Genomic DNA, 13,224 nt, shown 5'->3' with positions numbered 1-13,224 from the left:
CCTCAGAGGGTGTTTCACTTGTCTTTTGGATGTCTCTGAAAAGCTGAATTCATCTGTGCAATGGGGGCCAGGTTGGACACATGTCTGCGAATTTCTGCCCATGTCCAGTTATCTGTCAACAAAAATATATATCTCCTCAAAAGATGAAATATAGATCCTTTTTTTTAAATGTGGTTCTAATTCTACAAATTGTGTGTGTAGATCACAACGGCTGGTTTTATTTTGACAATAGAGCGTAGCCTACAGTGTTATTGCCACAGAGTCATATTGACTGACGAGCTCAAACACTAAAACTAACCTCTGGCTGGACCCCAATTTATCCTGGGGCGCAAGACTGAATATGGTAAATTCCTGTGTCGTCGGACAATTTATGCACACCGGGAGTTGGCCGTGTCGATGTTGAAATATGTGCCATAATTGCCTTACTGTGAGGTATAGAGGAAACATGCTTAGCCATCAACATAGGGATCGCTTAACCAAAGAGGAAGTAAGAGGCAGCCTACAAGAGCACAAGTACAGAAAGAGTTCCTCTTTTTTTTTTTTTGCAATAGGCCGACATTCATTTATCTCACAGGAAACGTTGCCTGGGCTTATGATTTTGTCACATTTACGGACAGGAGAGCGGGTTAGATCGGCAGTTTTTGCTGAGAAACGTCTGGGTTTTGCCGCAGGATTAGGCCTACTTATGAGTTATTGCACTCTTCTCGTCTCAGTCACAGTAGTGACTTTGTGTCTGAGCATCGTCCTCATCCAGGAGGTCAGGGTTTTAAAAACAGATCTCAACGGAATTAAAAGAGACCTTCACTCCCCCTTGGCTCATCGGTCAGTGAAAGAGTTCAGCTATGGACTGTTTATGTCTAGCATGTGGGAGGTATGTCAGTTGATTATTCCGTTTAAGTGTTGATGGCAGAATTCAGAATTTATGGACTTGCTGTTTCTTTTAATGCTATGACATGATTGGTGGGGGGTAAAACTAAAGGTCATTCTGTGTCGTTCCACCAACACCCACAACCCTACCAACAACTGGCGGGTCATCGGCAGCATTCGTTTAAAAGGCCTCGGAACAAACGAGAGCAAGACGTCTGGACCAGTAAGTGCCAACGCCGCGGCCATGTGTTTGCAATTTATGCGTCATGCTTTATGAGAAATTTTGATTTTGAAGTTATTTTATGGGGCAGGGCATATGTCCAACGCTTGAAACAGACACTATAACAAGGCAGTGTGACACTTTGACAGCAGTGTTTTCTCTCAGCTCAGGCATCATTCTTGCAGATGACAGCCATGGCAAACGAAAAGCCCATACAGAGAGGTAAAAAAAAAAAAAAATTATTATATGATCAGATCCCAGACTCCCACCACCCAGAGACCTTCTTTGTTTCCCTCTCACACACATACACTTACTGCACATGTGTAACACATTACTGTGGGAAGAAAATAGGGAAAAATAAATATTTAGTATCAATCTCCTTGGCATCCAAAACTACCAAACACATACCCACACAATCATTCATCATGTATATTACAACCTAGGTAATGTGACGGTAATTCCATGGACGGTTGCCATCCACCAAGGTTCAGCTGTCACTGCATCAGACAACAAAATCATCGTCCAACAAGACAGTTACTTCATGGTGTTTGGCCAGGTAGGGTATATGATACCACTGTGCTTCTCTTGGCGCATTCGTGCACTGCACTCCGTCAAAACCATTCAGTAGGCTGAGGTCCAGGGAAATTGGATAGCCTCATGCTGTTCAGAGTTCAAACCAAATGAATCATGAATGGGTGAAATCTTTCACAAAACACTTTTTCATACCAGCCACAAGATGTCACCATAGCGATTCATGATACTTAGTTATGATGAAGCAATGGCACTTCATCTCAATTTCAGAGGTGTGATCAGATGTGATATCAAGTACTTCCTTGAATAGAAAGAAAATTGAATATTATAGTTTACCCACTGCCAGTAACTGGGAATACATTACCTGTTAATGCAAATGCTTTGCTGGTATGGCTTCTTCAAGCTGGGAACAACTGACAACTAACAAAGGCTTAATTAAAAAAAATACAGAAGAAAGACATCTACATTTTGCAGGTTTTAGGAATACATTAAGGGTAAATGTAAACACGGCAATGGTATGCCGTTAGAAATCTGAGAATGTAGCCACTAACAAAGACTTCTCATCAGCTGTGCCTATGCACTCTTTGTATAAATAATGTCATGCTGTACTAGAAAGAAAACAGAACTACGATGACACATGAAAACATCTACATCTTCCAGGTTCTGTATCACAACCAAGGAACCATTATGGGCCACCTGATCCGCCAGCACCCAGCCAACGCGTCTGGAACCGAGACAGGGTACCGAGACCTGTTCCGCTGCCTCCAGGAGATGCCTACGGAAAACAGCGCAAACACATGTTACACCGCAGGTGGGCCAACATGGTAAACACATGCTAACCTGACAGGACTGTTCCCTCTTCTCCCATACGGTTTAGGGCAGTGACGGTCGTTCGTTTACTACCACTCGCTGCCTATTACTTATGCTTCTATCATCTTGCAATATGCAGTAAAGTTTTATTGGAGTCCTATGTTTTGCATCTGGTACATAGGTGTTCCATGCAGCTGGAGTGTTAAGAATTCCCAGAGATTCCACTCCATCCAAATCACTGAACTCCATGTTTTAGAAGTCCCACTAAAGGGAAACTTCAGGATTTTTCAACCTTTTAGATCTTGTTGAATCCAAACTTTTACTAAGGACAATTAACAATTGAAATCGGCCCAGTATTGAGTTAGAACGCTATAACTGGCCACCGCAAAATGGCTATACAATGTAATCCCATGTCAAATCTGTGTCAAAGTAAACCACTTCTTTTCGCCACTGACAGGCTCTCATAATGTCATTATACGGAATGGAAACATGGAAAAGATCCCTACAGAGATAGATCTGTGTCTGTCTACCTCAAAAACTGTGAAGAAACTAGAAAAGGACTGTTTCTATAGTTTCTGTAGCTTAAATTTCAGTTACTGTACAACATGAAAGTAGAAAAATCCTTTTGTACAGTCTATACGATCACTGAAGTCCATGTATTAGAAGTCCCATTAAAAGCAGTTGGTGCTCTGTCAATGAGGGCTAGTTCTGCTACAGCTCATTCTTAAACTGCTGTTGTATTGGTTGGTCTCATCTTAACTGTTACATTTACATTTCCTGATTTAGCAGGTGCTTTTGTCCAAAGCTGTATTAACCATATTGTACAGATATATATATACACATAGTTGACGGCACAAAGTCAGAAACAACTTGTTGTATTTGCCTGTAAGAAAACACTGTAACTTTCATCAGTAGCCTGTGCCTACTGTGCTGTCAGCTCTAGACTTTGGCCAAGGCGTTGTACACCGATGACCACACCACGGTAAAGGGGAAAATGGTAAAGGGAAGGAACTCTACGAGACCCCTATTTTCAGCTGAAAAAAACTGACCCCTTTTGAAGGAACTACTCATGAATGGAGAGTGAAGTTACCTATGCCTTTGTTGCAGCCCTCGGGTCATAATGTACTTCACTGTATTCTGCCCAACAGGGATCGTGAAGCTTGATCGCAACGACCAGCTGGAGTTGGTCATTCCCGATCGGCCTCACACACAAGTAGCCATGGATACGGAATCAACCTTCTTTGGAATCATTCAGCTGCAATAAACAAAGGAACACCCCCCCTAACATGTCTTGTCTGACAACCACAGAATGGGCTGGAATATATTCTGCATACTTGATTTTCAGTATACAGTGCTCTTTTCATCTGACCAAAAAAGGGGCCTGTGTTATTGTACTCAGTTGACAAGACAAAAATAGGTACACTGAAGGCTCTGCTCTCTGTGCAATCACTAAGACCCAATGTCAGGCTGATGGATGACAAAGCCCGGCTCTGGGACCAGCAGATAACCTCAAACCAGGAAGGTTGAGTGTGAACTGTGACAGGCCACTGTCACTGCTTCCCCGAAACAGGATGTTGAACTATGTCACACTGAGCAAACGGAGATGAGATATTCTTGCCGGAAAAAAAAAAAAGAGAAGACAAAGCTGAGGCTTAAGCAAAGATCTGATTAGACAGTTATATTATAAGTGCTCCACACTGGATGGTAATTCCTTACATCTTACTATAAATGCACACATGCACACATGCACACCTACACACGTCTCTGTAGAGCTTATGATTTTTTCTGCCCTGCTATTCTGTCAATAGGTCTATTTCTGTCTCTTTGTTTGCTATCTCCGGCTTCATCCCACAACCACCGGTACCGGCAACACACGGTGTCGTGTTTATTTGGCGTTCTATTTTAAAGAGGTTTCCATGTCCCAGGATGGCACAGTATATCAGGAACAAACAAAAGAGAGATTTGCCCAGCTTGCGGGGGGGGGAGCCTGTACGCGCTGTATTTTTTTCGCTCCATGGTGTGGAATAATTATTGTGATCGCGATGAATCATAGTGATGGACGATCAGGAAAACATGTGTCACGTGTTTGTAAACTGAAAGCTCACTGAAAGGGTCTGTGTTTACTACTGAGGTTACATATTCTGACCACAGCAGTACACTCACAAATGAGAAGCTAACAGTCTGCAACATAGTGAACTGAAGTGCACTGAGGCCATTCATTCATTCATTTAAGATATTTTAAAAGACATATTTCATTACATGTAAGGATATTGTATATCTGTAGATACATAGATACATAATTTATGTGTGTATGTATAACTTCCTATCTATCTATCTATCTGTCTATCAGTGTGTGTGTGTGTGTGTGAGAGAGAGAGTGTGTGTGTGTGACAATTCTTGTTATTCCCACGTGCACTAAGAAGTGTCACAGCCTATGTGTTGACAAATAAAGGGATTACCTCAGTGAGTAAACCTCCTGCCCGGTGTTTTTTTTCTGACAGCATGCAACAGTATAAAAGCCCAGGCTTGCAGCATGCAGAGTCACCACAGACTGCCCTGTCAGAGACGGGAGAGAATGGCTGGACGAAGGCTGATTATTGTCATGCTTATGGCTTTGTATGGCGACTCATATAGGCTCTTCAACAAACATAGGGAGGATAAACATACTGGGCTGAAGGTAAGGTTAATAAAAAAAGAATAATGCACAAAATATATATTGAACTGATAACTGAGATGATTATTATTTGTTAAATATTGTAGAAATGCAAGGCAATTGTTATTTCTTAATTTCTTTGCCAACTAAACAAAAATATTTCTCTGTTTTGCATTTTTAAATGTTCAAGAAAATGATTAAGAGGCCATCCTGGAGCCACAGGAATCTTTCCTCTGTTCCCCTGGGCTTGGATGAGGGGCTGATAGAACTAGATTTGTCAAACAATGTGATACAAAAATTCAAAACAATTAACCTCCAATTCCTGGAGAGACTGGATATAAGCTACAACCATCTGAGTTTTATATACAAAGGCGCTTTCAAAAGCTTGGTCCGGCTCCACAACCTGAACCTGGCAAGCAACTCGCTAAACAACAACATAATCAACAACAGTCAAGCCTTCAAAGACCTCCAAACCCTGAGAAGTCTGGACATCTCAAAGAACAACCTGGATGAGGAGGCGGTAAAACAATACCTCAGCAACTCATCTTCACTGGATTACCTGACAGTCACGGGAAATGTTGTATCAAAACTAACAGCCCAGTCTTTCGCAAACACCAAAAACCTGAAAGTCATTAACTTGGAGAACAATCTAATTTCAAAAATCGAAGAAGGAACTTTTAACCCCCTGAAAAAGCTTACTAAACTGAACTTGGCCCAGAATAATTTGGCTTATATCTGCGACTTTAAACTTTACCAGGTGACTTATTTAAACCTTAGCAGAAACTCCATAGAGTTCTTTATAACACATGATAACGAAAACGTGTATCATCTAGAAGTTCTGGATTTAAGCTACAACAATCTTATCTACTTCCCCATTCTGCCAAAACACAACCACTTGAAATATCTCCATCTCCAAAACAACAGACTGGGTGTCATAGAAATGGCAAACTCAGCCTCAGAAGCAAATCATCTTTATGAGGACATAACTAGAAGCAAGCATTCCGGAACAGAGAATGAAGACAGTGTATATTCTGACTGGCAAATCATGCCTTTAGTTCACTTGGACTTGAGCAGCAACCATTTCAGATCCTTCCCTCTAACGATGGTGAGAGATCTACAGTCTCTGGAGATCCTGAACATCAGTGACAACTGCCTACAGAATATCAGCAACAATGCCTTTAGAAAAGACAGTCAGTTAGATCTCTATAACTACTCGTTGCCATCTTTGCGTCACATAAATCTGAAGGATAATAATATACAGTATTTGTCCCCCATCCTTTCCAATACTTTTCCTAAGATAGAGACCATGACCCTTCAAAGTAATAGGGTAAGACCCTGCCCTGCAGAACCATTTGGAATATCTGATCTAACTCCAGACATGCCGTGTGTGTCTTTCAGTAACATCAGAACACTAAAGCACTTAGACCTCCAGGAAAATGGTATAAAGATCTTGCTCCCTGGTGTATTTGCAAATAGCCCTTTGGTCTCCCTCAATCTGGCTGGCAATAAACACCTAACCATTGCCAAAAATGCTCTTAAGGACTTGCGGAATACCCTTCAATCTCTGAGCATTGGACAGAATAATGTGACTGATTCCCAATTTGATTTGGCGTGTATGAAGGAACTGAGAATCCTGAATGTATCTGGTAACAACCTGAAGAGCCTTCCAAGTACAACTGCCTGCTCCCCCCTGACGGAGTTGGACGTGAGGAATAACAGCTTGACTACTTTAGAGAATATGACAAGGTCTCATTTATCTATCATTTACATAAGCGGCAATACTTTCAACTGTTGTCAGACCACATGGCTTCAACATCTACATAAGGCCAATGTAACAATTCCAGACCTGGACAGAACCAAGTGTTTCCATCAAACTGAACGCATCATTACTCTTCATGTTTTAGAGAATTCCACCAGTGTGTGTTTTGATAAAATTACAAAAAGGGACTATGGCCTTCAGTACATAATTATTCTGTGTATCATGTTTGTAGTTCTATTAATTGTAGTACTTGGTTATGCACTAAAGAAAAAGTCTAGCCATTTTGTAGGTCAATATTCCATTTTTGGTGCTGGCAGTATTTCCCTTATGAATCTCGTCACAGATTAGTTTATAATTCAGAAAATGTGGGATTATGGTAAGAACGGATAAGGCACTAAAGTATTTAATAGTATGGTCAATAAAGTCTTCAACCACTCTTCTACATTTGTCTGACTGGTATAAGACAACACAAGAGAAGATCCTTGTGTTGTAATATAGTTTAAGTTTAAGGATGCTTTCACACCTACATTGTTTGGTCCAGACCTTTGGACTTCTCAGTTTGGTCTGAACCAGAATAGCAGGTGTGAAAGGTGCCTCAGAGGTGCCACGGTCTCTAGACCAAAGGACCAAAATTTGGTCCGACCAAAAGAGGTGGTCTCGGCCCGGATCAAACTGAACCACGGTTCGGTTTGTTTGCAGTGTGAAAACACTTTTTTGGATGGTTCAGACTTTTGGACCAATTACAGGAAGTTGAGAAAGGCTACCATCACCCATTAAACAATAGAACAAGAAAAGAACAGGTAATGAGCCACGGTGGCACATGGGGAGAGGAAGAGGCAAGATATTTCATTGTAATATAATCAAAAGTCAACTTGGGGGGAAAAAACTTATTTTCGGAGAGGATGAGAGAGAGAAGACATGAGGGGACAGGAGAATAATATAAAGACAATGCGGCAGCAGTAGATAAAGGGGCACAATGCCATCTGAAAAAGCACTGCGTCGACAAATGAGAAGGACAGTTTTCCTTTTTATTACCCATTTATTTAGCCCATCTACAAACCAATCAATGCCAAACACAGGGTGACGCAGTCCACCTAAGTAATGATCACAGGATGTAGGTATGTCACGCAAAGTTCATTAGTATACTCGCAAAATTGCAAGGTGAAACCAAAACTAACCTTTTCCAATGTAAACAATGTAACAAAAACATGACCCTCGGTTTGGACCAAGCCGTGAAAACAGCCTAAGACAGTAATCTGGGTAAGGAAAATATATTTGAAACATTTCTAGTAAACTTAATACAGTGACAATCCTATACACTACAATAAAGAAACGGAAACAAATTATTTGATAAACCGTGCCTGATATGTGGACCATTACCAAAAGTGATACACTTTCAAGAGTGCACAGTGAGTGTAACTTCAACTCAAATCACTGCATCATTTTGAAAAATGCTAAAAGGTGTGCAAGGGGTTGAGAGGGGAGGCGGAATGGGGCTGAGAAAGGGGTACATGAACACCTGTGAATAATGAGTCTCTATCAACAAATGAAAATAAGACTCACACTCACAGGCGGGGGCTGGGGGAGGTGGGCCGCCCACAACATAGATCAGTCCCAAGCGGTTGACTCTAGGTCAGCGTCTACCTGGAGGCAGGTCTTACACTACAATCACACACACCATCACGGAGGACAGATACGCTAACTAACACAGAAGAGCTAATACACAGGAATAAACAGCAGAACGCACATAGACAAAATGATAACAGTACAAACATGCTAACAGTAGACGCTAAAGGGAAACATGCGCAGCATTCTCGGTTTGAACATTAACACATTAGGCTAATCAGAACATTACCAACAGTCTCTCACACTGCACGTATCTCATTCACACTAGTGTAAGAATCAGGCAGAGTTCAGCCATGATGGACAATGTAAAGCAACACAGAAACCGGTAGAGCTTAAAAAATTCTCTCCCACAGTCTTACTTTCGCAGTGCGGAGGCTTCGCTACCCCTTGAATGAATGAAGAAATACCGTTTTGTTTCTACATCAAGACTGGAGTTGAGCCAAGCCAACGAACAGCCAGATCTGTTACATGCATTTATTCTCCATCTGTTGACAGTATTAAAGTGCCGGTCCTGTGCTGATTATGTTGCTCTCTAAAGTCACCTTCAATATGGAGTTTACTATTCCCCATAGGTCACCTCACTCTACCCACACACGACTGACTAAAGAAGCTTAGGAGATGCAAAGCGTGTTCCCTGCATACATTGCACGAATAAACAGCTCCAAATAAACTACCCCACGTCTTAAATACTGGATTGAGAGACATATCTCATTAATGGCCTCTTAGATCATGGATAGTGTCAGGAGTGGCAGGGGGAAAAAATGCAGCTTTCCTCTAAAATCATGTCACACAGGCAGTGAGAAAAACAGATAAAGACTTTGATGGCTGACTCAGCCTTGCCTTGGCTCTGCATTTTATCTTTAATTCAGAGCACACCACCAATATTTCACAATTTCCATGACCTGAATGAAAACATTTTATCAAACACAGAAACAAAAACATTCTTCTTGGCACTTGTAGTAAGACTACATCTTGATTCACCACATGGCTGTAAAACTACACAGTAAACGTCATGAGAAGTATACAACACTATAAAGCACAGCCACAGAAGCTGACTACATAAAATATACACTTCAGCTGCTTGTTATCTCTTTAAAGTAGCTTATTAAATAAATGCATTAAAAGCTTAAACCTTTCAATGACAGTTATAATATTATAATCGGTGGACCCTGTTTATTTTTCCCATACAAGTTATGTTAATACATTGTTGTGCAAAATTATTCAAAATCATAATGCCTGCGTTATCAAGTGTCATGGATCTGCATTGTATACGAGTAATGGGTCATTAAAAAAAAAAGACAGATTGTGAACTTTCTTTAAAGTTAGACTTGAAGCACATAAAATGTGTGATTTCCCTGTTCCTCGGTCATGCTGAATCAAAGAAGAAAACTGTTTTTAAAAGGAAAACTCCAGTGCCTGATCATGTTAATTAGGAGCCTGAGGTTTTGATCAGCGAAAGCTCCGGGTTTATCATTTTGATCCAAAGTTGGTAGACACTCACGTCTTTCGTTTTTTTACTGATTAGACAACCTACTCTGCCAGGTCTTGAAGAGAGACGTTTTGATTAATCCAGCCCAACATAAAGTTGGATATATTGCTCACTTAAAATTGCCAGCTGAGGACGAGCCTTCCCATCTTATACTTCTCATTAAACAGCTGGACCCCTCCAAAAAGTCTAACTGCAACAGAGCAGATCTATCCATGTGCCTTGATGTGATGCATTAAATCAATACTGAAATGGTAGCTATTACAGTACGGTACAATATGTATAATAGAATATGCTAACAACAGAATAAGGTACAATAGAATAGAGTACAACAAAATAAAATGCAATAGAATATGGTACAATAGAATAGGGTAGAACTGGACACCACTGGAGTGATTTAACTTAACATCTTACAAGCGATGGGCTTAGACAGCCACAGCGTCACTCAATGCTAATTCTGAGACAAGTGCTTTGGTTAAAGGAAACAGCCGCAGTAATTAATCCCAAATGCATGCTTTGGCTGCACAAGGACCAAAAACCCACAAAACACTCGCTACAACAATGCACAACAACGCCCAGTATTGTTCATCAAAGGGCCTTTCATTGGTGAATAAGAAAAGAGACGTCCTTTCTTTATCCTTCTTCCTCCTTTTGCGTGCAGATCAAAAGGTAAATGACTTAAAATGACCAATTACATCCTCAAGTCCAATCCACACACTTGAAATAAAAAAAATGTTACAGTAGTCCACAGTCCAGTGACAGCAGTATGAAGCATACAATTGTCAACCTGAGAAATCCAGGGAGGTCCGGCGGCATGTTTCCCACGGTATTCCTTCCTCTTGGCTCAGCAGCCAATTGAGGCAAAACACAGAACACAAATCACAGCAGTCTGGCTGGCAGGGAGAAAAAGGCCTTGAAAAGGGTTGTGCCCACTGCCATAAGATTCTTGGTGCAAATGTCCTTTCCTAGAAGAGGAAATAAAAAAAAATACAGTATATCTGTCTAGGATGCACATGGATGCTCTGAACATCATAGAAGATTATGGCCATACGACTGAGTACCGTCACTATGGTTGAGTATGTGTTCTGACTGCCATACCAATGACCCTGGCTCTTTGGCGTTGCGGTCAGGATGCAGGTTTGGTACCCATTAGATCTGGGTTCAAGGTCGGGAGGGGTGACTGCGCTCTCCCTTCACTATAAACCATCCAACAATTGGAACCTTCTATCCCTTTAAAGTCTGGGAGACAATTCCAGCCCATAAGGACCTGGTTATGTAAGACAGAACTGTACCAAAACACCCGCTTTCCTCCAAGCAATCTTTATCATTGCTCATTGTTAGCCTGGTTGCCCCCCCCCCATCCTCAGCTTCACCAACATGGAGCTCCAGTGGAGTTCAGTCAGACATTCTTCAATACACTTAAGGTAGGACTGAAAGATATTGTACGTTTGGGAATGGAAATTTAGGCTGATTCTATGGCTGTGACAGACATGTGATCAGACACGAGCCTCAGAGAGAAATTAAGTTATTGCAGTTTTGATGAACAATGACAAATCGGACAAGCTGGATTGTGCAATGGAATGATTGCGTGAAAACAGTGCTGATTGCTATTCCGCAGACAGATTTTTTAAACATCAAATATGAAGTGCATATGGCTTTAATAAGCATACATCCATTAATAGGCTACAATATGCTAATGGGAGAATCACACTTAACCAGAAGGTTACAACAATGCAGTGAGTCAGCAATGATGGCAAACAGTTTTCTGTTAGAAAAGGTGAATTGGAAAAAAAGGGGAAATTAACTTACATTTAATTTCCACTTGCAATATCCAGTTTCAGATAAATATAATTAACAGGAACATACAGCTGAGGTAGACAAAAGGACTTGCCGCCATACAAACATTCAGATAAACCCGCCAGAAAAGATGAGGCTGGCTGAAGGATACTTCATATGGCAGAGCTCCAGAAGCTTCAGAAGTAACAAATAGTGAGACGACACTTATGAGCACTCAGACAGGGTGCAGACAGGTCACTCCACAGCATCAGCTGTAGTCAGATTTACGCAGCTTTGATACGCGTCTTCAAAACCTCCCCCCCAAAAAGGTTCCCATATATCAGATCTCACTTACACTAGAGCCTCAGTCAGTGGATAGAGTCATCTAGCAGCATCTTGGCAAGTTCTTACATTTCTGGCTTCAGAATTGTACAAGTGAGACTCCCTTAGGCTTTTAGGGTGTATGTAAAAGCCTAACTTCATGTTGTTTTCATTTATAATCCATGTTATGTGTCTAGGGTTACTAATTCAAACTGAGAAAAGCCAGGTTTGTCCATGCCTTCACTTCATCCTCAAAGACAGGCAATTCATGAACTGGGAGACCACACAGGAAACAAAATTAAGACTTTTCAGTGACAGAGGAAAATGCCTGAAACATGTCAGTGAAGCGGGTGGTCATATCAGTTAGGAATGCAAATAAGAACAAGGAAAAGTTTCTTAGTGTGAGGAGCTGAACACATAGAACTGAAGCAATTAAAGCAAAGCAAAAAATAGGTCCTACTCGTTTAGAAAAAGAGTGCTTTTAAGGACTATTGATTGACCCTCATAGGGCAACCGTTAAATGTGATATACAATCCCGGTGTGTTCCAGCAAGGCCTGAGTTCAAGACACAGCTTAGTTCAAGATAGATTTTTTTTTTCTCTTTCAAATGCTTATGAAATTGTAAGAGGTCTGAACATATTCCACATATTTTTAACACATGACCATCCCTTGGTTTCGTGCTGTTGAGAAAAGCTTGTCCACCACACACCACAGGTAGGGTTGTTTTTTTTTGTCTGGAGTGGACCACCCCTGGCAGAAAAGTCTGGACAAGCAACTGCTACGATCAAGTTTTATGAAGTGAAACATCCCAGAGTCTGACTCACAGGAGAGGCAAAAAAACAGGATTGACGAGCAGGTTACTGAATATGTACCAAAAGAGTGCATGAATGGATAAGGCTCAGTTCTAAGGGCATGAGTACAGCCAAAGAAGCCAAGAGAGGTACATCAAAGCATGACAGAAACTTACAGTGCCAACCTCAAAGTTGTAGGTTCCAAGGGAAAGTTATCCCACTGATGAAATGTGAAAATCACCAAATACTCTCAAATAACCTAAAAGTGCCTAAAACGAGGTTAAAGATTGAATGGGTATTTACCCACCTGTAGAGGTTTGCGCTAGCATGACTTTTTATTTTTTTTTATTTTCCCCAAAATGCGCTTTAAATAGCCTTGCCTCC

The 13,224-nt window shown here is 41.1% G+C and overlaps 2 protein-coding genes across 3 annotated transcripts; both read left to right on the top strand.

Annotated features, from left to right (window-relative positions):
• The first annotated feature begins 107 nt into the window (after nt 1–107).
• LOC105906221 (tumor necrosis factor ligand superfamily member 13B-like) lies at nt 108–3,868 on the top strand. 2 transcript variants are annotated; one of them, XM_031587140.2, is made up of 6 exons: nt 108–871; nt 1,042–1,090; nt 1,253–1,309; nt 1,531–1,643; nt 2,279–2,429; nt 3,577–3,868. In XM_031587140.2, exons 1-6 carry the CDS (start codon nt 407–409, stop codon nt 3,690–3,692), a joined length of 951 nt encoding a protein of 316 aa, XP_031443000.1. In that variant the 5' UTR covers nt 108–406; the 3' UTR covers nt 3,693–3,868. The 2 variants fall into 2 exon arrangements, with proteins under 2 accessions (XP_031443000.1, XP_031443001.1); XM_031587141.2 differs by having other exon boundaries at nt 108–1,090.
• A 197-nt stretch (nt 3,869–4,065) lies between these two features.
• On the top strand, nt 4,066–7,279 carry LOC116225182 (transforming growth factor beta activator LRRC33-like). Its single transcript, XM_031587137.2, has 3 exons — nt 4,066–4,132; nt 4,930–5,105; nt 5,272–7,279. Exons 2-3 carry the CDS (start codon nt 4,962–4,964, stop codon nt 7,186–7,188), a joined length of 2,061 nt encoding a protein of 686 aa, XP_031442997.1. The 5' UTR covers nt 4,066–4,132; nt 4,930–4,961; the 3' UTR covers nt 7,189–7,279.
• The last annotated feature ends 5,945 nt before the right edge of the window (nt 7,280–13,224 follow it).

The sequence above is a fragment of the Clupea harengus genome, chromosome 20 (assembly GCF_900700415.2).
Source record: "Clupea harengus chromosome 20, Ch_v2.0.2, whole genome shotgun sequence".
Lineage (NCBI taxonomy): Eukaryota > Metazoa > Chordata > Actinopteri > Clupeiformes > Clupeidae > Clupea > Clupea harengus.
Note: the sequence above shows the minus strand (reverse complement) of the source record. Positions and strands in the feature narration are given on the sequence as shown.

Excerpts from the sequence above, each read along its gene's own strand:
- LOC105906221 (XM_031587140.2), top strand. The coding sequence starts at position 407 with ATGTGCCATAATTGCCTTACTGTGAGGTATAGAGGAAACATGCTTAGC. Across the intron at positions 872-1,041 it reads TTATGTCTAGCATGTGGGAG|CATTCGTTTAAAAGGCCTCG; the intron begins GTATGTCAGTTG and ends GGTCATCGGCAG. Across the intron at positions 1,644-2,278 it reads ACTTCATGGTGTTTGGCCAG|GTTCTGTATCACAACCAAGG; the intron begins GTAGGGTATATG and ends TACATCTTCCAG.
- LOC116225182 (XM_031587137.2), top strand. The coding sequence starts at position 4,962 with ATGCAGAGTCACCACAGACTGCCCTGTCAGAGACGGGAGAGAATGGCT. Across the intron at positions 5,106-5,271 it reads ATAAACATACTGGGCTGAAG|AAAATGATTAAGAGGCCATC; the intron begins GTAAGGTTAATA and ends TAAATGTTCAAG.